The sequence below is a fragment of the Leptidea sinapis genome, chromosome 15 (genome assembly GCF_905404315.1).
Source record: "Leptidea sinapis chromosome 15, ilLepSina1.1, whole genome shotgun sequence".
Classification (NCBI taxonomy): Eukaryota; Metazoa; Arthropoda; class Insecta; order Lepidoptera; family Pieridae; genus Leptidea; species Leptidea sinapis.
Genome location: NC_066279.1, coordinates 119,991 through 146,658, shown reverse-complemented (window position 1 = coordinate 146,658; position 26,668 = coordinate 119,991). Strand labels below are relative to the sequence as shown.

Here is a 26,668-nt window from a genome sequence, read left to right as displayed (position 1 = left end):
TTTTATGATAGTTTGGACATTTGGTTATTTGTATGAAGGTATGTTAGCTAATCTTGCACCCTAAGTTATTTGGTATGGGTTATTAAAAAATTTGTAGAAGTCACTCTTCATATGCACTATCACTATTGTTCTTTATAGATCAGAAGGCTATTTAGGAATGCAAGTAAAAGTCTGTTGTGTGATGCCAATCGAGAACAGGTTATTTATTCACCACAAACACCCTACACAGTACACAGTATGCAACAGACTGGTTAGAGCACCCACGTACTACCTAACCCACGATGTTACAAGTATGTTGATTACGTCATGGATACATCATACACGCTACATATTCACTACATACACCCCCTTCTTGAAAGGATGTTTTTCTAAAAAAAAAACTTAAGTCTAAGTTACATTTTCCATATTAACTAATTACTTATACTATTCACTGTACTCATTCCGCGCGGCCTGTTGCGCCACTCCACTTATCACTGCACTACTCTGTGTCGCGCTTAGCTTCTTACGCATAACATATCTACACTTCTTCAAGCAAAACTGATACACCATGAATATACCAACTATAACAAAAATTACAGTTAACACTGTAACCATTATGGTCATTACTTCCAACTTATATTCCGTGTGACTGTTGGATGCATTATTAGCTCCATTCTGCGCTATAATAAATTCTTCTTTCTTTTCAACAGAGTACGTTTTGCCCATTGTGCAGCTACTTTAAATTTGCAAATCAAAATGAGTTAAAAACTATGTACTAAACTTACTTATCCCCAATACATTGAGCGACAGAGTAATGTTTAAGCTAAGTTTGACACACATTTATTACACTAATGATTATTGTACATTCTGCTCTCAATATGAAATACTTAATTCTAGCTTATACATCTAAATATCTTGAAATCGTACGGGGTTTTTTATAATTCGGCAACTTCTTGTTACATATTTATCTGTGCATGAATTACTTTGTTCTGCACTGTTACAAGTATTTGCTTTAAAGAATTTAATGAGTCATCTAAGACATATGCAGGTTTCAATCTATCTATCGAAACATTGTTGCTTCGCCCATTACTTAATATTGTGAACACTTCGTTATTTCGTTGAACACTTTGTATGGGCCACAATATGGAGGAGTTAGCGGTTTTCTAACCGCATCAATTCTCATAAATACATGAGTACAAGTACTTAAATCTTTGTGCACAAATATGTTTTTCTGATTTATATTTATACTCTTAGGTCTAAATTTACTTAACATATCTCTTAGTCTAATTATATACGATTGTGAATCGTCTATTTTAGTTAACTTGTCGTCATTACAAAATTCTCCTGGTAAACGTAAGCAATGACCTAACGTAAATTCAGCTGTACTCATACCATTATTTTCGGGTTGGCAGGAATTCTTTAATTTAGCTACTAATGCACTCTTTAAAGTCCTATGAAATCTTTCAATTTTCGCATTGCATTGGGGATGATATGGGGTAGTTCGCAACTTATATATACCTAACAATTTCATGAGATCCTTAAACAATTCGCTTTCAAACCTTGATCAGTAGTGATCTTGGTAGGTGAACCGAAACGACATATCCAAACCTCATAAATATGAGCCGCTATCGCGCATCGGGCCAACGCGTGCGACGATCTATCATGGTGACGCAATACCTATAGCCTTGTTCCGTGACGGGCAATGGTCCTATTAAGTCCACGTGCAAATGTGAAAACCTATCACTTTCTTCAAAAATACTAAATTGGGATACCATATGACGATTAATTTTACTTTTTTGACAATTAATACATCTTTGTTCATCCCCGGCCAAAATACTTTTTTAGTTATCAGTAACCTAGTAGCTCTAATTCCTGAATGTGGTATCGAATGAAATGCATCGAAAATATTTTTTCTATACTTCGCTGGTATATAAGACCTACTGTACTTTCCTGAAATTTCGCAATAAATATTACAATCAACATCATACAAAGTTATTTGTTTTAGTTGAATGTTACTTGAGTCGCCTGCACTCAATAAATTTGCTAACTCGACTGAATCCGTGGCTTGCGCTCTGGCGATTTCCACGTATTGTAAGTTAGTCGAACATGATATTGTTTCAACTCTCGACAACGTGTCAGCAACTATGTATACTTCCCCTATTATGTGTCTAAGATCCGTTGTGAACTCGCTAATGAATAACAACTGCCGAGTACGTCTAGGTATTTCTTTATTTGATTTCTGTGACGTCAACTTAGTGAATGCGTATATTAAAAGCTTATGGTCTGTGTACACGGTAAAACTTCTGCCTTCAACCATGTCTCTAAAATATATTATGCTCAAATAAATCGCCAAAAGTTCCTTATCATAAGTAGAGTACTCTTTTTGGCATTCCGTAAGCCTTTTTGAAAAATAACCTAGCGGTTTCCATTCATTATTTACTTTCTGCTGAAGGACACTGCCAACACTTAGGTCAGACGCATCTGTCATTAAAGCTAATTCGGTATCTATTTTAGGGTGTGCTAACGTCGCGTTTTTTAAATTTTCCTTACATAATTCATATGCCCTATCGGCCTCGTCTGTCCATTCAATTTTACGATTATCTCTTCTCTTAGATTTAGACTCCTTGTATTTTAGCAGCATTAGGCATATGACTTCTATGAAAATGTAACATCCCTAAAAATCGACGAAGCTGTTCAATCGTCTCCGGTTTAGGAAAGTTATGAATAGCTTGCACTTTGTCTGCTGTAGGACAAATACCTTTACTCGATACCTCGTAACCTAGAAAATTTATTTTCTCTTGACCAAACACGCATTTAACTAAATTGATGGATATTTTATATTTATTTAACCTCTCAAATAATAATTGTAAGTGCTGTCTGTGAACAATCTCGTTATCGGAACCTAATATTATGTCGTCTAAGTAACCAAATAAGACTGACCCTGCTCCGTTATGACTTATTTTTTCTATTCCTGATAATATGTTGGCGTTAATAAAACGCTGGAAGGAATTACTTGATCCTCTTAAACCGAATCCCATGCGTACCCACTCAAACAACCCGAAACTGGTAATAACTGCCGTTTTTTTTACATCCTCCGGCCTAATTTTAATAAAATTGTAAGCTCTACAAATGTCTATTTTAGAAAAAATATTTTTGTTTTGTAAACCGTATGTAAAATCTTGCATTCTGAGGATTGGATAACGATCTGGATTAGTTATGGAATTTAATAATCTATAATCACCACAAGGTCTTATCTCTCCGTCTTTCTTTGGTACAATATGCAACGGACTCGCCCACTCGCTTTTCGAGGGTCTGCATATACCTAGTTCCTGCATTAATTCAAATTCTTTTTTAACCTTATCATACTTGTCAGGCGGAATTCTCCTAGCTCGAGTGTGAACTGGAGGTCCCGTAGTCTCAATGTGATGATATACAGAGTGTTCCGGTATGTCGCTAAATATCGGAGGTCGAGTGATATCCGGAAATGATGCTAATAAGTCTGCATAAGGATGGCTACTGTTAATACTTTTTATGGTTTCTGAACAATTTAATGACTTTGATCCACTCACGTACAACTTTGTTTCTAAATCAACTAATCTATTGTTAAACAAGTCTACCTGATAACCTAAAGTGTCTCAAGAAATCGGCTCCAATTATTTACTTCATCATCATTTATTACGTCATCGATACATCATACACGCTACATATTCACTACAAATTAATTATTATTCAAGATTAAGCTGTAAGCTCCTATCCTGATCTGCCTGGTTGGGAATCGTTCTAAAACATATAAATTTTTAATATGCTACCTGCAAGTGCCGCAGCAGTTGAAAAGATCGGCAAGATATAATATTATGGAGAAAGCTATACTTGCTAATCATAAAGCAATATCATAGAGAATGTTTATATACCACCAGGATGAAACATAGGTCAATGAAGGTGTGTATTGTTAAGACATACCTATACTAAATATATTAGCGGTATACTGTGTATCTTATAATCCAAAAATTAGAACTAGAATCTTAGAATCCAAAAAACAACACTAAAAAACTCGCTGGAAATTATTTATTTTATGTTTGGGAACCATTATAAAATAAAGACATTTGTATAATTTTATTTTTCTATATCATAAATGAAAATAAGTTTATAATTAAATTACCTAGAAAAATGTTGATAATTTCTGAAATGTCATTTTGACAGTGACATTTCCTAGCTTATATTTTTGATCTCGAATTACATTTCCGGCTATAGGTTTTATCCAAGATAAAACTCAGAGTTGGAATCACAATTTCATAAATATTTTTTTTTATTAACTGGCTCCGTCGATTGAATGTCGACGATTCGGCCAACGTCAAGGTGGAGAGATTTTTTATTTTAATTTAGCTGATTGAAGTATATAAAGAGCTGATTTAAAAGGAAATGATCGGTTGATATAGCTGTGGTTTTTTTGTGAACTGAATAGGCAACAAGAGTTAGTACGGTTAGTAATAAACACCCATAATATTAACTACCTTGTTAGTATCTAATCTAAGTTAAGGCAGAAATGTGTGAATGAAAGTGGGAATATGTGCCTAATAGAATCGTAGAAAATATGGAGGATGGAAATTACAATTTAATATTATTGCGGGAGATAAATTTGTAAGGAATCTTTATGAAAGGGGAATGGCATAAAGTAAGAAGAAAAGGGATGTTGATGGGGGGAGGGATATCCTTCGGTAGAAGGTCAAAATAAAAATTTAAATTATTTGATTACAATTTACAAGTGACAATACGTGGTTGAATTGTCGATGTCAATATTCAACACATTTTGAGTTTTGTAAAATGTAAATGTCAACTGTCAATATGTCATAATCACAAGTCAAAGTCAATACCTATCTATTACCTAAGTCTAAAATTGAAATTCATAATATAACTGAAGTTGAAGAATTAAGATATTTAATTTTTTCGTTAAAAATTTACTATGGATGCTTACCGTATCATTAATTTTATGATGTCTTTCGAGTTTTATATAGCATTAAATTGAAGTGTTTTGAGTTTTCATGCAGTTCAATATTTTAATACCAACGAGACGTACTTTCTTACCCTTCAACTCTTTCCCGCCACTTAATTAATTTGAAAGTTTCTCAGTCACCAGACTTAATAGATTTAATTTGAAACAATGTTATCAGAAGATTTAGAAAAGCTAATTGGCGAGAAAAAACGTGAATTAGAAATAGAGAAATCTGTTTTAGGATTATCTCGGGAAAATGACGTAAGTACCTACTCATTTCTTAGCTTGTTTTATTGCGGAAAACTTTTTTGTTTTGGACTTACTGTCTGCTGGTGCTTACTGCGGACTGCCTAGCGCGCAGCCGCAGTCGCCAGCGGCCACTCCAGTCGTTCTCAGACGACAGACAGTCATTTTCCAATTTACTGAACAGTAAACACATAGGTATTGTGATCTCATATCGAATGCCAGTTTTCGTCTGGGATCTCAAGTGTTCTGTAGTGTTGCTCTTATTATTTTAGTTGCGATCTACCATAACCGGCGTTTTGAAATTGAGTGGTATGTATTATGAATTTTTTATTTTGGGAATTATGAATTCAAATTGTAACTCATTTAACATTATAAAATATACAGTATAAACAATTTAAAAACATTCGAAAAATCAAAAATAACTCATAAATACTATCACTGTTATTTTGTGCTATGTGTTAGTGTTACCTATTTATAAACCAATTGTATATATTAATACAGTATACTTATTATTGTAACTTTGTATTTAATTTTAAAATTAGAATGGTGGTTTTAACCGTTGCCAAACCAATTAAATACCTGACATACAATTTGTACAACAACACTCAGATACTCAGTGTTTGAAAGCTCTACTCTGTAAGTGTCTCAATGCATGTATACAAAACAGTTTTGAACTCAACAAAGACGGTACAATATCTTACTTGATACTTGAGTTTTCAAAATACCTATTACCACTGTCAAAACTACATTTAAACATCACATTCTATCATTGCCATCTTTTATTGTGCCCCTGAATTTATTAGAAAATAGTCAGGCTAATTAGAACAGGCAATAGGCAATCCATCTTCTAGGCAAAAACATCTTATAAAATATTTGCTACAACTACCCTCTTTGGAAACCAAAAATCTTCTAACGGTACAATCCTAAGAAAAACATTTATACACCGAACATACATTCTCATGTATCTGTGAGTGTAACACAGATACACAATCTTGTTAAGTTTGTTTGACTAAGTCAAATTATTTTTTGTTATTAGCTCGTGTCATATGTCTGTGTATGTATGTATATTGTATTTTAGTGTTTTGAACATTCTACCCTGGCCAGGAATCAGGCCAGGTTCTTGGATTGTTCCTTTTCCTTATTTACGTACATGAATTCCACCTTCGCACGACATGCCACAAGTTGGGATAGAATCCCCACCATCTGGATGTGTGGCGGTCCTCCACAGTGCGGTTTTCAAGGAGCTTTCTTCCCCATACTACAAAGCTGTGGAATGAGCTTCCTTATGCGGTTTTTCCACGATGATACGACATGGGTACCTTCAAAAAAAGCGCATACTCCTTCCTTTAACGGAAACGCTCCTGTGATTCCTCTGGTGTTGCTAGCGATTGTAGGCGGCGGTGATCACTTACCACCAGGTGACCCATACACTCGTTTGTTCTCCTATTCCATAAAAAAAAAGATCCTTGTTTGCGGATGACACTTTACCTATATTCAAAATGAAAAGGAGTAAAGTTTTATATGATGAAGAAAACAATATGTACTGGTTTAGTGCCAATAAACTATTGTTAAATAGCAATAAAACTAATTATTATATAAAATTTATTGCCCAGTGAGAGGTGGTAACACCAGCTGAGTCTGAAAATTTCTTAATGAAGGATTGGCTAATAACTTCTGCACCATTTGTGTTTAAAAAGATTAAACAATTAACTGACAGATTTTGCGCCACTAGTTTACTTTAGTTATGTCATAGTATTATATCTTATGGTATATGCTCATATTGTAGTAGATATAATATTGACATGGGAGTGGGTCAGGGATTGGAAATAATACTCCGCTTATAGGTACGAGTCTTTATTTGCGTTCCTCTTGTGGGCGGCGGTACCTTCAACGCGTCACACCGCACCGAACACTAAGTCTCTTCTATCTTCTTCCTCTTGGAACACTTCCACTTTTCACTACTTCTTCTTTTCTTCTTCTTCTTCTTTACACTTTCGAGTCAGAACTGGAACTGCCGTAGGCCACGCTAAGTACGGCTTATATACCCCCGGATCCGTTCTATTTTCAAAATGATTCTCCCATTCGATCTTTAAATTTAAATTGTACTAGAAAATTCTTTTAACTATTTTTATCCTGCTTACACATTTTCCATCCTTTTTTTTCTGTTCGATTTGATCCTGAACTAACTAGAAATTTCCTTTAACTTCACAAAACCCAAAAAAATCCATACACTGGTAGGTGTATCGAACCCAGGTCTACAGCGTCTAAAGTAGTTCCGCTGAGCTACGAGTAATGCTGACGGAGCTGTTGAAATTAACAATGTCTTGAAGTTTGACAACTCTCGTCATATACTTCGAAGGGTTGCTACGCAACACTGCCCCCTCCCAAGACATGATCGTCCCGATCATCGTTGCTTCCGTAGTACTTAGCCACCCGATCGACATGTACGATTTTCGGGGGACTTCGAGGGGTACGCTGTATCCTGAGAGTCACATCATTTATCCTTGTGATTACTTTGTATGGTCCCTCCCAACTTGGTTGGAGCTTCGGAGACTTCCCCTTTCGCCTTACAGGATTGTGTAACCAAATCAGGGTTCCCTCTTCAAAACCAGGAATATTAGCTCTTCGATCGTAGCGGGTCTTCATCCGTTCACTTGCCTTAAGCCCAGTTGTTCTAATTTCCTCGTAGATGTCAACCATCTTTTTCCGTAACTCATCCACATATTCTGTTATACTTTTCGGAGTATCCGGTGGACAGCCTGAGAGTAAATCAGCTGGCAATTTCAATTCCCTTCCAAAATTGGCGTACGCAGGAGTCACCGTTGTCGTCTCGGGTATTGCGCTTCTATACGACATAAGAAACAGTGGAATGTACTCATCCCAGTTATCCTGATGACTGTCCACTACTTTTGCCAGATGTCGCTCCAATGTTTGGTTAAACCTCTCCACCCTCCCGTCCGACTGTGGATGATATGGCGTAGTTCTGGTCTTATGGATTCCCAAGATCTTGCAAACTTCTTGAAATACTTGTGATTCGAAGTTCCGCCCTTGGTCACTGTGCAACTCTAAAGGCACACCGAATCTGCAGAAAACTTCATTCACCAGCTTCGTCGCAACGGTAATTGCTTCTTGATTCGGTAGAGCAAATGCTTCCGGCCACTTCGTGAAATAATCCATCACCACCATTATGTAACGGTTTCCAGATTTGGTGACTGGGAACGGTCTGGCCATATCCAGAGCTACTTTTTCCCACGGAGCCCCAACATTGTACAATTTCATAGCTCCTCTGCTTCTGGTCTGAGGTCCTTTGACAGCAGCACAACTCTTGCATTCTTTCTTTAATTTTTGTGAGAGTTCTTCTTATTCCCAAATGTCCACCTGAAGAACCATCGTGATAAGCTCTCAGGATCTCGTTCACCTTCTCCCTGGGAACGACCAGTTGCAGATGGCAATCCTTTCCTTGCGGGGTTTCCCATTTACGGCAGAGCAACCCGTCATGCATCACCAAACTGTTCCATTGTGCCCAGAGACTCTTGGTAGCCGTACTGTGTCTAGCCACTTCAGACCATTTTGGTTTAAGTGATCCACTTGCTGCCAATGTAAAAGTAGTTGAAGATCCTTATCATTTTCCTGAGCTCTCCTCATTGCATCGTTGCTCCAGTTCTCGTCGATCGAATCTGTTCTGATCAGCCGGATCATAAAATTCTCTTTCTCCTCCTGACGAATGCAATGTTTGCATTCCATCGGACAAGGTCTTCTAGATAACGCATCTGCATTTCCATGACTTTTTCCTCCTCGATGCTCGATTTCAAAGTCATACTCTTGAAGTTGCTCAATCCATCTGGCCACTTGTCCTTCCGGATTCTTGAATTCTAGTAACCACTTCAAGGCGGCATGATCAGTCCTTACGAGGAATTTGCGACCCTTGTTGGGTGCTTTTTGAAATGTTCTAATGTCTTCACCACGGCCAGTAACTCCCTACGAGTTACACAGTAGTTTCTCTCCGGCTTTGATAAAGATTTGCTAAAGTATGCAATTACAACTTCTTGATCTCCTCTCTTCTGAGATAGTACTCCACCAATTCCAGTGTTGCTAGCATCAGCATCCACTATGAATCTTCCCTCTGTGTCAGGATATCCGAGGATAGGTGATTCACATAGTCTTTTCTTCAACTCTAAGAAAGCTTGTTCGCATTCTTCATCCCAGGAAAAGGCTCTTTTCTCCTCCGTCAGTCGATGTAAGGGCTTAGCAACATCGGAAAACCCTTTCACAAAGCGTCGATAATAAGAGCATAGTCCTAGAAATGCTCTCACATGTGTCTTTTCTGTCGGCGTCGGCCAGTCTTTGACAGCACTTATCTTGGCAGGATCCGTCGCAACGCCTTGCTCCGAGATAACGTGCCCCAAGTAATTCACCTGACGTTGAAAGAAGGAACATTTCTTTGGACTCAACTTCAAGTTGGCACCCTGCAGTTTTGTGAAGACTTTTTCGAGCTTCTTAAGATGATCTTCAAAACTTCGTCCCATAATGATTATGTCATCCAAGTAGACAAGGCAGGTTTCTCCCAACATACCTGCCAGCACATGCTCCATCAACCTTTCGAAAGTAGCTGGGGCGTTGCATAATCCGAAGGGCATTGTTTTGAACTGCCATAACCCTTTTCCGGTTGAAAAAGCCGTCTTCTCCTTGTCTTTAGGGTCGACTTGCCAGTAGCCACTTTTCAAATCAAGAGTAGAGAACCGCGTCATGCCACAAAGTGAATCTAATGTGTCATCGATTCTTGGCAATGGATAACTGTCTTTCTTAGTTACATCGTTCAAACGCCGATAGTCCACACAAAATCTAGTTGATCCATCCTTCTTCTTCACCAGAACCACTGGAGAACACCATGGACTCGATGACGGTTCTATCACACCATTTTCTTTCATATCCCGAATCATGTCTTCCACTTCTTGTTCACGTGCAAACGGAATACGTCTTGGTCTTTGCCTTATCGGAACAGTGTCTCCTGTGTCGATCTTGTGTTTCACCAAACCAGTTCTTCCGATGTCCCCGTCGTTCTTCGAGAACATCTCGGCGTAGCGTAGCAGGAAATTTCTCGCTTTTATTAACTGTAGCTTGGTAAGATTGTCCTTACAGCCATCCAGAAGTTTCTGTATGTTCACATCCTGGCTTGCAGCTACGGTCTTCCTCCCTTCTTCACACTTTCTTAACCAAGCTATCTCCTCACAACCTCCTATCACTGTTCCTTTCCTAATGATTTGCTTGTCCTCATGAGGATTAAACACGGGAACCATCGCAATTTGGGAGTTTCCCACAGCAGTCCTGGCTGGGATCCATTTCGTGTCCGATGTCTCTCTTTCTATTAAAACGCATTTACAAGGTCTTTCTCTGTCATCTCTTGGCAGGACTACCGGGACTAGGGTCTGCGATCTCGGATTTAAAGTAGTGTCTCGTAAGCACAACACTTTCCCAAAAGTTCCGCCTTTTATTGGAATTTCTTCACCTCCATGCTTCAATACACCATGTTTCATGTTAATCGTACACTGATGATTTCGAAGAAAATCCAACCCAATGATGCAGTCATCTGTGATATCTGCGATTACCACTTTTTGCCAGTACAACGTATTACCGATTTTCACGGCCACGATCTTCTCTCCCTGGACTGGTATGCGCTGGCCGGTAGCTGTTGTGAGTGTTAAGTTTGCATTTTCTCGCATATGTCGTCTTCCGATGCTCTCTAGTCTTCTTTGGCTAACGACTGTACGTGAGGCTCCCGTATCCAAAGTGAAACGGCAAGATTTTCCATTTATCATACCCTCTATAACTAAAGTGTTTCCGTCACATGTCTGCTTAACGAAGATCCTTGGGGCTTTGCTTCTACCAGCCAGCGCCCACCCCACTGCCCTGGCCTTTTCTAGTTTTCCTGCTGCTCCAGCGGTGATGTTGAGACCGCCGCATCCTTCCTGCCTTGCGTTATGCTCTCACGCCTGGGGCAAGTGCTCCTAATGTGTCCTCGCTCCCCACACCCATAGCATACTGGGCTATATGCTTGCCTTCGGCTGGAATCTGCTGGTACAATTTTGCGGAGTCTCAACCCCCGAGAATCGTGACGAACTGCTTCCACTTCCAACGCATGTGCCACCGCTTCCTTCAAGCTAGTATGATGACTCAGTCGTACGGCTGCTCTTACTTCGGCGTCCCGTATTCCATCGATGAACACTTGGAGCAACATTTCTTCTATTGCAGTTGGTGACGACTGATATGCTTTACGCACTAGCTTCTCAGCTTCGAGGGACCACTGCTGCAGAGTTTCGTTGGCCCTTTGATTGCGGTCCTTAAGCTGCGCCCGATACACATGCTCAAGGTGTTTATCGCCATAACGTGCCTCCAACGCGTTAAGAAGGTCCGTATAGGTTACTTCCTCCTTCCCAGCGCCGAGTGCTTCCAATACGGAAAGTCACGGACATCACGGAGCGCTAGTGTGAGGGCAGAGTGTGCTTCTAGGTCACTCCAACCACTTGCTCTTCTGACCGTCTCTAATTACAATTAGAAGCTTGAAGGCGGCCCAGGAAGACTTGCCGTCGTAGGGGGGTACTTTCAAACTTCTGGTCGATGTGATTCCGCAGGTGACTCCTGGGTTGGCTGAAGGATCCCCACACACGGCCTTCCTATTGAGCTGATGAATAGTTGCTTCCATCTCCCCCATCTTCCTTTCCACAGTGTCAATCCGGGCGATCTCCTTTTCTACAGTGTCAATCCTGGCGATCTCCTTTTCTACAGCGTCAATCCGGGCGGAGTTTTTCTGCACCACTGATAAAATTTCCTGGGAGAGGCCTTCATGCAAACCTCGCAGCTGCTCCTCCTGTCGACGTGCTTGCTCTTCCTGCAAGGCTCGCAGCTGCTCCTCCTGTCGACGCACTTGCTCCTCCTGTCGGAGCGCTTGTTCCTCTTGCAAGCCCCGCAGCTGCTCCTCCTGTCGGCGCACTTGCTCCTCCTGTCGGCGCGCTTGCTCTTCCTGTCGGCGCGCTTGCTCCTCCTGTCGGCGCGCTTGTTCCTCTTGCAAGCCCCGCAGCTGCTCCTCCTGTCGGCGCGCTTGCTCCTCCTGTCGCCGCGCTTGTTCCTCTTTCAAGCTCCGCAGCTGCTCCTCCTGTCGGCGCGCTTGTTCCTCTTGCAAGCTCCGCAGCTGCTCCTCCTGTCGGTGCACTTGCTCTTGCATCATGGCGGCCATCTGCTGCATGAGCGCGTTGATGTCTACGGCAGGAGCCTGCAGTGCTGACACGGTCGCACTGAGTCCAGAGCCGTATGCTTGTTGTGACTCGTCCTCTGCCGCTGCAGCTGCTCCCGCTCGCGTGGTCACTCCCTTCTCGTTCCTGGGCACTAATGGCATCTTTCCAATCCCACTTCTGACACCAATTGACACGGGAGTGGGTCAGGGATTGGAAATAATACTCCGCTTATAGGAACGAGTCTTTATTTGCGTTCACTTTTTCTGAACTTGCACTTCGCCGGTCTGCCGCTGTTCCTCTTGTGGGCGGTGGTACCTTCAACGCGTCACACCGCACCGAACACTAAGTCTCTTCTATCTTCTTCCTCTTGGAACACTTCCACTTTTCACTACTTCTTCTTTTCTTCTTCTTTACACTTTCGAGTCAGAACTAGAACTGCCGTAGGCCACGCTAAGTACGGCTTATATACCCCCGGATCCGTTCTATTTTCAAAATGATTCTCCCATTCCATCTTTAAATTTAAATTGTACTAGAAAATTCTTTTAACTATTTTTATCCTGCTTACACATTTTCCATCCTTTTTTTCTGTTCGATTTGATCCTGAACTAACTAGAAATTTCCTTTAACTTCACAAAACCCAAAAAAATCCATACACTGGTAGGTGTATCGAACCCGGGTCTACAGCGTCTAAAGTAGTTCCACTGAGCTACGAGTAATGCTGACGGAGCTGTTGAAATTAACAATGTCTTGAAGTTTGACAACTCTCGTCACATACTTCGAAGGGTTGCTACGCAACAATATTATTATGGGGCAGTGCAGCCAATATTTATATCCATGCATCTATGTGCTGCAGAAGACAGCTATTTCTGCTATTTAAACCTAGGGTCTAGAGAATCACTAAGAGAAAAATTTAAAGAAATAAACATTTTAACTGTTGCTCTCAATATAGTCTTGATAATTTATGTAGAGAATTTACTAGAAACTGTGTTAATCATAATGTTAACATGTATGTATATGTTTTTACAACAATGTTGTTGTAAAAACTATACTGGCACATACTAGAAAACGTACAAAACAAATTGTTACGAATTTCAAAAGAATTGTTAAAAATGTATAATATGTTAATAACGCAAATTAATATATCAAAATTTTATGTTTTACTAAAACTTTCTACTATTAGAAATCCGTTGGTTATTATTTCTGGTAGGGAACAGTGAAACGTAATTAAATTTACAAAAACTCATATTGTAGTCAATCAATTTATTATTCAAACCATCGCTCGGAGCATGCCTAGTAACCTTTGTGAGGTTGAAGTAATGAATCCTATATTGTAACCTTTTGTAGGCGTGCCAACATTGCTTAGAATTGAATTATGGTTTATATAACATTTCATGGCTTGAGAGCCATTAAAAACAATGGTATAATAAAAACTACAGTGGAGCGTCGATTATCCGAACGTCGCTCAACCGAACGACCGCTTATAAGAACAGTAGTAACGCGCGGATCACTGCCTTAGCATGCGCTAATGCTACTGGCAGCCACCGATTGCCCATGCTTGTAATTGGTAAAAGTAAGAAACCACGTTGTTTCAAGCACGTTAATATGTCTGCCATGTCTATCGTTTATACTTCGCAAAAGAGTGCTTGGATGGATAGTACAATTTTCGTGGAATGGTTTATAGAAACTTTTATACCCTCTGTAAAAGCCCACCAATAAAAAAATGGTAAAAGAGAGAAAACATTGTTGCTTCTTGATAACGCCCCAACTCATCCATCATGTGACATCTTAAATGAAAAAGACGAGTTTATAAAAGTCATGTTTCTTCCACCTAACATGACTTCATTATTACAGCCCATGGATCAAGGCGTTATTGAGACTTTCAAACGGTATTATAGAAAATAATTGTTACGTAAGTTACTTTTGGAAAAAGAAGAGGATGGAGAAGAAAGCCTGATAAGAAATCATAAAATGATTGATTTAAAAGACGCGTCCTATATGATCGGAGCAGCATGGGACAGTGTAAAAGAACAGAACTTGAAAAAAGCGTGGAATAAAGTTTTGGGTATAGGGGAAAATCCTCAAAATGGATGTGTAAATGAGAATCAGGAAGATAAGTCTGAAATAATAAATAATAATAAATAAATTTCGTTTATTTCAAAGATTACATATACATTTTTTAGTGGTTGAGACTTCCCAGTAAGTTGCCTTAGGACACTTGTATTGGGAATATCTCAATACAAGTGTCCTGAAATGAAGATGAAGAGACGACGATGAAGATCCCGGGTACCAAATTATGCAGGATAGCGAAATTTTAGACCATATGACCAATAAGGCTGACGCCACCGCTAGCACCACATCAACTACAAGTTCAGATAATGAAGATGAAAACATATTGCTTCTGAAGCGTTTACTTGCTTAGATATTGCCTTGCGCTGGTTTGAAACACAGGTTTGAGAGCGACCAGTATCAAATATCTGTTCTCAAAAAAGTACGTGATCTAGCCGCTCGTAAGCGGGTAGGTTTGCTTCGGCAGACGAAGATTCAAGATTTTTTTAAGCGTTTATTTTGTAATAAGTAAAGACAAGTTTTACTACAAGATTGTCTGCACTTTTTTTTGTTTATTTCCTATTTGTCATTAAAGATATAATGTAAAATGTAATATGGTTTTCATTTACAGTATGTACGTAAATATGTATGGCTGAATCAATATACAATAGGTAGTTCGATTATCCGAAAATACCGGTTTTCCGAACACCCACGTCTCCCAATTAGTTCGGATAATCGGCGCTCTACTGTAATAATATTATTTATATATATACATTTATGCACAGGAAGCCGGCTAGATTATGAGTACCACAACGGCGCCTATTTCCGCCGTGAAGCAGTAATGTGTAATCATTACTGTGTTTCGGTCTGAAGGGCGCCGTAGCTAGTGAAATTACTGGGCAAATTGGCTTAACAGCTTATGTCTCAAGGTGACGAGCGCAATTGTAGTGCCGCTCAGAATTTTTGGGTTTTTTGAGAATCCTGAGCGGCACTGCATTGTAATGGGCATGGCGTATCAATTACCATCAGCTGAACGTCCTGCTCGTCTCGTCCCTTATTATCATAAAAAAAATAGATCTAGAGTGACTTCCTTGGTAGAAATCTAATGCACGCCACTGATCTATCGACTGTTTCTCTCATCGCGATTGCCAATGAATTGAATTCATTAAATACAATTTATTTTAGAATGTCATCAGTACAGAAGAGAAGAAAATTGGAAAGAGCGTGTCTTACGATCATGTAGAGAAAAATGCGACACAAGAGGAGAGAAAAGAAGACATTACAGAAGAAATACCACCGGACTTGGAGAGATATATCCGAGTGAGTTTTTTTTACTTTGTATCACAATGTCTGAAAAAGCTATCGTATTCGCCTAGTATAATTTGTATATGATTATTTCCATCGTAAAAAAAAAGGATTTTCAAGATCGATTCTTTTAGAAATCTCTTTGTAGTCGTAGAAAAATATAAATATGTTTCATGCTGCAAAGAGATACCTCAACTATATTTATGTACAAATATATTTATATTCAGTTAAAAAACTTTCGAAATTTCACTGCTATGCCTATTATAATAATATAATAATTTGCATTGTATTAATATTTATATTTTATACAAAAGACAGTCGTGACCTGTTGATATTTTTATGTAGATTTTACTTTATTAGAGATTTAAAAAATTTATTTTATAAAATAAACAATGATTTCTTAGCAAATGTAAACATGAACATATAAATATAATATGTTGGTAAAAGTACTACGTATTCACATTCATTAAGGCAATAAATAGGTTTACTTACCGCCTCAAGCTTTAATTGGCAAAGCTGTCTAATAAATTTATAAAAAAATATTAAAAAATATCATCCCCACCACCTGGATGTGAGGCGTTACTCAACAGTGCGGTTTTCTAGGAACTTTCTTCCACGTACTACAATGCTGTGGAATGAGATTTCTTGTGCGTTGTTTCCGGGACGATACGACATGGGTACCTTCAATAAAGCGCGTACACCCACCCTCTTTAAACACCGGCAACGCTGCTGTGATTGCTTTGGTGTTGCGAGAGAATGTGGGCGGCAGTGATCACTTAACGCCAGGTGACCTCGTTTGTCCTCCTTTTTCTTAAAAAAAAAGAGCAGAGTAAGATATATAAAACGGCATGTCTTGTTCTTTAGATCTTCGCTCGAATCAGAACCACTATGCTTATATCAAAATACTTGGACCGCGCGGCCCTAGTATTAATTATAATATTAAGTAGAAAGTCTTCCCTACTAGCGTTGATTCACGCAGGTTTGGCGAGAAACGCATGTAGGGATGCGACACCGGTTCGCTCACTTGCGTACCGGTACTCGTATTTGGGCATGTTACTAGTGTTTTGTGTGTGTGTGTGTGTGTGTGTGCATTTGTGTAAGAGTGTCAATATTATTATTATTATTTCGTGACAAACCTTGTGACTGAATCGAGATTGTAAAAAAATGCCATAAGAGAAGTATGTAAATTTTAACAATTGGCTTTACTCCCTTTGTCAAAAAGTGTTTGCACTATGTACTAGGAACAGCATAAAATATTGAGGTAACTTGTCCTAATATCGGTCAACTAACGGGCTTGTCTATGCTTCCCTGGTATAATAAACCGTTTTCATTTTCCATTAGCCTAAAAAGCAACTAAATACGCTTATTGCCACTCCTTGGCACACCCATTCCGACCTTGCCGCACCTGAATATTAGCGATAAACAGGTAAAATGCGATACCTTGGGGTAAACTATAAAAAGTAAACTGGAGTTAATATCTCTAACCTAGCTAGGGTATCGTATAAACTTTATGAAATAATCTATACATATAAATAAAATTGGAGTCACTGTTTGTAATATTGTAATAAGCGTTTTTTACTACGTGTATTTGAATATATATACATACATACACCATTTTTTTTTTTACAATTTTAGTCTGTCTGTCTGTTTGTTCCGGCTAATCTCTGAAATGGCTGGAACGATTTTGATGGGACTTTTATTGCCAGGTAGCTGGTGTAATAAGGAGTAACTTAGGCTTTTATTTTAGAAAATATCTTTTATTATTTTAGAAAAATTCTTTTATTTTATAAAAATAAAGTAAAAAAAAATTTCAATATTATTGGTCACGTATTTCTGTGTGGTTTATAAGTTTATGGCATGCACCGACTGTTTCGCCCAATCCACTGAACGGCTGAAATGATTTGGACCAAACTAGTTAATTAGTTTGACTGGGCTAACGACACTAAGACACTTCATTAGGCCATTGTGCGCGTCAGTTAATCTTCTTACTCCAACCAGCCCACACCATCCCAGACTGATAGCGGCCTTTTCAGACTACTGCAGGTTTCCAGGAGTGATACTGGAGATTTCTGATGTAATAAGGAGTAACTTAGGCTTTTATTTTAGAAAAATTCTTTTATTATTTTAGAAAAATTCTTTTATCTTATAAAAATAAAGTAATGTTGCAATGTCCAAGAAACGGTATAACTCTAAAAATAACTTATATGGCTAAACAACTTTTGCCCTGTGGAGGGGAGTCCCAGGCCCATGGGTGTCGTAAGAGGCAACTAAGGGCTTTTTAGAAGTGGAAGAGCCACGCTGCCGTCTTTTGACGTCAGCACAATCGGGCCAGGCTCGTCCGGGTTAATTACCATACTCGCACAGAATACCGGCGTGAAGTAGCGGCCTAGTGCCGCTATGTTTCGCATAGGTTAGTGTCGAGGACCGGTGGCCATATTGGTCGAGTCGCCAAAGCGGCTCCCGGATGTCGATAGCCACATGCCGTCCTTATTGGATCTTCTGCTGACTACACACCCCGATGGTTACCAGGTCTTTGTCGACGCCCCTCTCGGAACGTCCGACCATTGCCTGGTCAGGAGTGTAGTGCCTATCCGACGCCAACGTCGCAGACCACCAGCGACCCGCCGCGTTTGGCACTACAAGTCAGCAGATTGGGATAGGATGCGTTCCTTTTTTGCATACTACCCTTGGGGCAGGGTTTGTTTCCCTTCGGATGATCCTAGTGCCTGCGCCGTTGCAGTAGCCGATATGATACTGCAGGGCATGGATATTTTTATACCAAGCTCTGTAGTACCCATCGGTGGCAGATCACAGCCCTGGTTCGATGCGTCAGTTAAAGCAGCATCTGACTGCAAAAAACAGGCGTATCGAGCTTGGGTTGCGGCGCTGGGCGGAAAGGATCCGAACTGCACAGTTCTTAAGAGGGAATACAACCGTGCCTCCAGATTTTTTAAGCGGCAAATCGCCCGTGCAAAGTCAAAACACGTCGTCATAATCGGCGAGCAGCTTTTCAGTTACCCGACCGGAACACGCAAGTTCTGGTCGTTGTCGAAAGCTGCTCTTGGTAACTTCAGCTAGCCGTCCATGCCGCCGTTGCACATGAGGAATGACACCCTGGCCCATACGGCAAAAGAGAAAGCCGATCTCTTGTGCACTCTTTTCGCCTCCAACTCGACTCTTTACGACAACGGAAAAACACCGCCGACCATCCCGCGGTGTCAGAGCTCTATGCCTGAAGTACAGTTCAGACAGAAAAGTGTTAGGCGAGCTCTGTTTTCGTTGGACGTCAGGAAGTCGAGCGGGCCGGATGGCATTTCTCCAATCGTGCTTAGAACGTGTGCCCCTGAGTTGACGCCGGTGCTGACGCGTTTATTCCGGCACTCTTATTCTAAAGGCGTAGTCCCTGACTCATGGTCAGCCCTTGTCCATCCGATCCAAAAAAAAGGAGACAGTTCGGATCCGGCAAACTACAGGCCTATTGCTATTACCTCCCTGCTCTCCAAAATCATGGAGAGCATAATTACCCGTCAGCTCTTAGTATATCTAGAGGGTCACCAGTTGATCAACGATCGACAATACGGGTTTCGCCATGGTCGGTCGGCAGGTGATCTTCTGGTATACCTAACACATAGATGGGCAGCGGCTATTGAAAGCAAGGGGGAAGGCCTGGCAGTTAGCCTGGATATAGCGAAGGCCTTTGATCGTGTATGGCACAAGGCGCTCCTCTCCAAACTTCCATCATTTGGGCTTCCCGAGAGCTTGTGCAAGTGGACCTCCAGCTTCCTCACTGGGCGCAGCATACAGGTCATTGTCGACGGATATTGCTCGAACCCGAAGCCCGTGAATGCTGGAGTGCCCCAAGGCCGTGTGCTGTCTCCCACGCTGTTTCTTCTGCATATCAATGATATGTTGGACACCTCCAACATTCATTGCTATGCAGACGACAGCACTGGTGATGCCGTATACACTGGCCTTGCAGGTCTCTCTCGGGAAATCGTCGACCAGTGCCGGGAGAAACTTGTGTCTTCTATCGAGTCCTCTCTTGAGAAGGTCGCGGAATGGGGAAAATCGAACCTTGTCCAATTTAACCCCCAGAAGACTCAAGTTTGTCGCGTTTACCACTAAAAAAACCCCATTTGTCGTATTACCGCTCTTCGACAACACTTCCCTCAAAGCCTCGCCTAGTATCGGAATACTGGGTCTCGAAATCTGGAGCGATTGCCAATTTCGTGGTCATCTGGAAGGCAAAGCCAAATTGGCTTCAAAGAAACTGGGCGTCATTAATAGAGCACGGCAATACTTCAAGCCGGCCCACATATTAGCGCTCTACAAAGCGCAGGTCCGGCCACACATGGAGTATTGCTGTCATCTCTGGTCTGGCGCACTCCAGTATCAGCTCGATCCATTTGACCGCGTGCAACGCAGAGCAGCTCGAATTTTCGGGGACACAGTGCACTGTGAACGGCTGGATCACTTGGCGTTGCGTAGATACGTCGCTTCATTGTGTGTCTTCTACCGCATTTATCACGGGGAGTGTTCCGAAGAGCTGTTTAACCTGATTACTGTCGCCGAATTCCACCTTCGCACGGCACGCCACAAGTTAGGATATCATCCTCACCATCTGGATGTGTGGCGGTCCTCCACAGTGCGGTGTTCAAGGAGCTTTCTTCCACGTACTGCAAAGCTTTGGAATGAACTTCCTTGTGCGGTGTTTCCTGGACGATACGACATGGGTACCTTTAAAAAAAAGCGCGTACACTTTCCTTAAAGGCCGGCAACGCTCCTGTGATTCCTCTGGTGTTGCAAGACATTGTGGGCGGCGGTGATCACTTAACAACAGGTGACCCGTACGCTCGTTTGTCCTCCTATTCCATAAAAAAAAATAGTTCTAAGCAAGCTGCAAGCTGTGTGACTGGTTCGTGCCCGTTCAATTATGTTTTGTGTATTTTTCTATGTTTCTCATATTTACCAATAAAGGTATTATGCGAACTATCAATAAACACTTGCGGCCTTACAAATAAAATTGGCACAAAGCACCTGAGAATAAACTAAGAATATGTAAAATGTTTACAAATAGACATTTTGAATACGATTGCTTTATTCGGATTGCTTTATAGCGTTTTTCGCATTTATTTGCAAGGCTGCTTGACATTTGGAAAACTTCAGAATTATCATTGTTTTGACATTGTTGTCAGCGATATCACAACAACATTTTGCATATTCTTGGTTAATTCTAGGGTATAAATTTATGCCAAGTTTATTAGTAGAGCCGTTGCAGTATGTATTTGCGAAATAGAGCCCCTTGCTACGTCTTACACTCGCGATTTGTTAGGCACATTGTTTTAAGTGTGTGAGCATTGCTGAAAATTGTGGGTAATAGTTCGTTATGCAACTGTTTTGTAATAAGGGATATTAAAACATGAATGTGGGTGATAATAGTATCACATGAGTGTTTTAATACCTAATTATCAACAGTTGCATACAAGACTTTATCTACACCCATAATATGAATCCTCTAAAAGACTTCAGAAACTGTTAGCTTTCTGATAACATTAAAATAGCCAGTCCTAGTAGTAACCTAATATCATCCATTACTGATTTTATACAAATAATCTAAGTATTAATGAAAGAATTATTTAGTTTAGTAGTAATTTACATTTTGTATAGTGCAATTATTAAAATTCCCTTGAATATATTTCCTTGAATTCCTTCTTTTGCAGCGTTTATAAAATCTGGTAGTGTGCTGTCAAAACTTGAATCGCTCATTTTTGTAAACAAAACAATAAAAATATCGAAGAAAAATGGCGGGGATTCGAATAACCTACTTTTTTTTACGGCGCGCGACGTTCTGGTTGTGTGGAATGCTCGTAAACGTAAATGTTCCTTTTTTGAAATTCATAGAGATAACACGCATCGAGCAATAAGAATGTGGCTGTCTGTTGAAACTCTGCGCATGAAGGGATCAAAAAAAAACAAAGGAGTGTTGTTATGAAATTCAGTACAATATTACAACACTCGTTTGGATGATGTAATGGTTATTAGAACATTGGGTGTTTTAATGTGGGCAATAAGCAAACTGTTTCAGAATCTTTAATAGAGGATTTAAAATATGGGTGTAGATAAATAATGTAAGATAACTTTTGAATAACTAATTAACAACAAAAGGTAATCGGTGTCAGCTACGACAAGAAGGGTCCATATACGAGCATAATGCGTAGATCACCGTCGCTTCCCAAAACCTTTTCTTAGGGAAGGAAACGGGGTGGCTTCCCACACGCAGCTAGGAGCAAAGACATTACAAATGGATAAGACAATCCCTTACATTATAATAAGTTATCGTTTGTTTTATATTTGGCATATCCACTGCAAAGATGACTACAGCACTCCATACAAAATTTTAATTTTTAACCGACTTCAAAAAGGAGGAGGTTCTCAATTCGATTGGTATTTTTTTTATGTATGTACACCGATTTATGATCCGATTTACGTGATTCCTCTTTAGTTCGATGCGGAATAGATGCAATTTGGTCCCATAAAAATTTTACATAGTTTGGCCCAGTAGTTTTGATTTTATGAAAATTTTTGTTTACGTGGATGATGTAATTGTTTTTAGTGTACGATTTTTTAGGAGTTTTCATTCAGGTTGATTATATATTATTATTGTTAACTGACACTAAAAATGATAAAATAAAAATAAAAGTACGTTTAAAAAAGTAAAATAACTTAAAGAAAAGTTAATTTAATACACATCTTTTGCAAATTTACTGTAATAGTAATAACCTACGTTTTATTTTGTTTAGGCCTTGGCACCGACTTAAAACCTATCAATAGGTAGCACATATAAATAATAGTATTCTATTAATATTAATGGTAGAGGTTTGCATAAGATGTGTATTAAATAAATTTTATTTTATACTTTTCAGTTTTTGAAGTCGTTTTTTTAATTCAAATTTAGAACGCGTTGTCTTCCACAATGTGCGTATGGATCTGTCAGTCATTTTCAAGACATTCAAAAGCTGAATGTCAGTCGTATGTTCGTATATTGAACTATCGATAGATACAGCAATGCATCCTCTTTCAAAGACCACAAAATCTGCCTGCTGTTAGAACTATAAACGCTGTCAGTGCTGCTAAAACCAGAATTCGCCGAAATCAGAGCTAAGGCCAGCAATAAAGCAAGAAGTTGTCAATTGGAATTGATTTATTTTTATTTATTGCTGAAACTTAAATAAGACAAAAACATATGTTTTATTTTATACAGATTAAATTACGCCATCAAACTGTAAATGCACCTTTTTTCTGAAAATAAGGGACGAGACGAGCAGGACGTTCAGCTGATGTTTAAGATGTCTCATTTGCCTAGTAATTTCACTAGCTATGGCGCCATTTAGACCGAAACACAATAATGCTTACACATCACTGCTTTATGGCAGAAATAGCCGCTGTTGTGGTGACCATAATCAAGCCGGCATCCTGTGCGAAGGATACCACCACTTTTATTTGTTACAGGACTGATGTCTAGAATAGGGGTAAACCTATTCTATTTGCAACAGGACAGGAATTTCTGCAGTGTTGTTAGCCTCTAATGTGACTAAAATACTATTTGCTGTAAATATCTAAAGATATTTGTGCTAGTATAGTCCTATTGTATTCTAACCTTGGTTCGTGTTACTATAACATTGAGCTTTATGTCGACCTCCCTCTAATTAATGACTAGCCAATTTATATGCTATTTTTTTATTTTTTTTGGAATAGGAGGACAAAAGAGCGTACGGTTCACCTGTTGTTAAGTGATAACCGCCGCCCACAATCTCTTGCAACACCAGAGGAATCACAGGAGCGTTGCCGGCCTTTAAGGAGGGACGTCTTAAATCCAAACACATTGCAGTGATGCAGTACGCGTGGCCCTGAGACGATATCATTATTTAATAATGGAGATGAATCTAATGAATAAGGTCAACATTGAGGTTAACGTCGGGAGTAATAATTGTGTTTGAATTGAAATTTGATTTTGAGGGGGTATTGTGTGGGTTAGGACATCAGTCCATTTGGAGACTGAGACCGTAAAGGATCTATTGTTTCCTGTGCCCACATTATTTTTTGCCTTTATATGCCCCGTAAAATGATGCTTAATATCAAGAACTGATGATTTGGTTAAGATCGCTGGAATACGTTGGATGGGGTAGCTCAAGACCGTTCGTCGTGGAGATCTTTGGGAAAGGCATTTGTCCATCAGTGGACGTCTTCCAGCTTATGATCAAGAAGAGCAAGATAGAGTATTTCGGCACTATGCTAAGACACAATACATACAAGTAATTCAGCTCATCATGATGGACAAGGTGGAGGAAGAGGAAAATCCTGACTACGGAACATACGGCAGTAGACTGGATTAGCTCTGTCGAATAACTGTTAAGAAGATGAAAAATGTTTCTACTGCATCTCTCCCAGGCCAACCGCCTCTGTAAAGCCTTTAATGTCAATTATTGGACTTCACGTTCTCTCAGTTGCCTGCTCGAATGTGGTGTTTAATCCTTTTCGAGGCCAAATGGATGGACAAACTCAAAACCTTTAAAACTTGTGAAAGCAATTTCTTGTTTATAAGTTATTTTCCTCAATACTACTATTAAATAAATCTCCGGAAAAAGAAACCTCTATAGCCATAACTATATAGTTAGACAAACATACAATGATTTATGACAATGCAGGTTTGGGACGCTTTGGTTAGCAGAGAGATACCCTTGGCTTGTTGGCTCAGCGTTGTTGAGGCGTAAAATCGGATTCGATTGCCACTTCGTCTATGAATTTTGGCACTGATTAAATTAGAAAATGATATCAAATACTTTTGAGTTATCTTGAGTGTCTTCAATCATTTCGACACGTGTTTTGCCTCTACACGAGGCATCCTCAGAAGATGTTGACTCGCCAAATTCTGGCACGAGACTCAAGACTTGATTAGCAGAATTGTCTAGCCCTGTCATGTAATTCTGTAGAGAGCAAGATTTGGAATAACTTTACTTTGCGTTTTTTAATAACACAGTAACACCCTTATTCATAATAGTCTGCTAACTTAAAGCATTGCTAATTCTCACTCTGTCTTCTTCTATTGACCTTAGTCAGAATGAGAAAAAACACTCCTAAGCGGCTGTTTAAAGTTAGCGGACCATTATGAATAAGGGGGTAAGAGTTTATTTCTGAATCTGCGAACTCCACTCCAGAAAAATTTGAAATAAGCCTCTACATACAAAAACAATTCCTTTCTCTTTTTAATATATTCGTAGCTGGCACCTACGAACTATAGATAATCATGATATTTCTTCAGCTACCTGTTACGTGGAATGGCGTGATAAGTCAGAGGTACCCTAACGAAAATAACCGTAGACAGTAGAACATGGAACATTCAGCAAATTGCTAAAGTTTTCTGACGTTTTAATGTTCGTTTCGTAGTTCACTGCGACCTTGGTAATGTTAGCGAGTTGATAATTCAACTGTGAGAAATAATCCACAATTATTTTATTGTGTGTTGGCGGCGGTACGAATCTTGAGCGGCGAGTGATGTTAATATGCAGGTAAATTAAACCATAGGGTTAATATATGGTAGTGTATATAAACATTAAAAAGGCATAAAAGGCATTAATTTTCTCAAAATTGATTCCTTTACAATTCTTTTTGATGTCATTTCTAATATACTAGATACTACTACCGCTTCGGAAACAATTAATGGCGCTCTAAGAGAAAAGAAGCGGCGCAAAACTCTCCCAGCATTCTTTTTTTGCGCTCAATTTAATCAAATATAAGTACATTAAATAATTAAAATTTTTCTTTGAGACACTGTCTATAACCAAGCTGATATATATAGCACGAACGGCCCTCTTATGCAACACTATATCAATGTCAGCAGCATGACCCCAAAGTAAAATACCGTACGTCATGATGCTGTGAAAATAACTGAAGTACACTAATCTAGCGGTCGCAACATTCGTGTACAAGAAATTTTCTAATGGCGTATGCCGCAGAGCTGAGTCTATCTGCTAGTTGGGCAACATATTGTGGACCCCATTGGAGCTTTTTATCTAACGTGATACCCAAGAAGACCGCTCTATAGATCTCAGCCTTAGTGAACCAACGATGTTTTGCCCTGTTGCCGGTAGACGGCACGTTGATCAACCCAGGCATCTCGTAAGTGACTTACTTAAATTAAAAACCCTTTTTAACTATTATGACGTGTTGCACCTTGCAGACACTCCTCAAATGCTGAAACTGTAGGTAGATGATGATTTGAGAGGCAATAAGTTAATTTAATGTCACTTCTTCTCGTTAAAACACCTTTCTGAGGTGGTGAAAATATCTTTAATTTTCGTCGATATTTTTTTATTATAACAACAAGACCATCTGCTCAAACAAAATATAATAAAAGAATAATATTCATTTTCAATACATACAAGCTCAATGATTGATTTTTAGAATATTTTTTTTATCCAAATGTTTTGAGCCTTCTTTAGTGTTAATTCCGCCAATACTCGTCTTTAAACAATTCGACACGTGTTTCGCCACTACACACGGCATCTTCAGGAGATGTTGACTCGCCAGAGTTTGTATTATGGAGTTAGTTTATTATGGATTTCCGCGAAAAAACGCCTACTTCAATATTTTTTTTTTTTAACTAAACGAATACATGTTATTCTATTAAGTCATGATACATTCATTATAATAGTATTGTTTATTTTAATTTCGTATATGTTAATTATAACACGGCATTGTGGCGAAATAAGGATTAAATTGCTTTAATCCAGAAATTGACTGCCAGTTTTAGAGTCGCCTGAATTGAGTGCAATCGGGATTATGTATTGCAGATGCGCGAAGTTCAAGATGCGCA

General features: G+C 39.4%; 1 protein-coding gene across 2 annotated transcripts in view; it reads left to right on the top strand.

Moving 5' to 3' along the window:
- The first annotated feature begins 5,002 nt into the window (after nt 1-5,002).
- LOC126968382 (trichohyalin-like) overlaps nt 5,003-26,668 on the top strand; it is a 48,847-nt gene continuing 27,181 nt past the window's right edge. The window contains exons 1-2 of one of the 2 annotated variants that reach the window (XM_050813384.1): nt 5,003-5,230; nt 15,676-15,810. In XM_050813384.1, the coding sequence (XP_050669341.1) occupies nt 5,138-5,230; nt 15,676-15,810 (228 nt within the window). In that variant the 5' untranslated portion in view covers nt 5,003-5,137. Of the gene's footprint in view, nt 5,231-5,342; nt 5,525-15,675; nt 15,811-26,668 lie in introns of those variants that run through there. The other variant, XM_050813385.1, reaches the window with a different exon arrangement.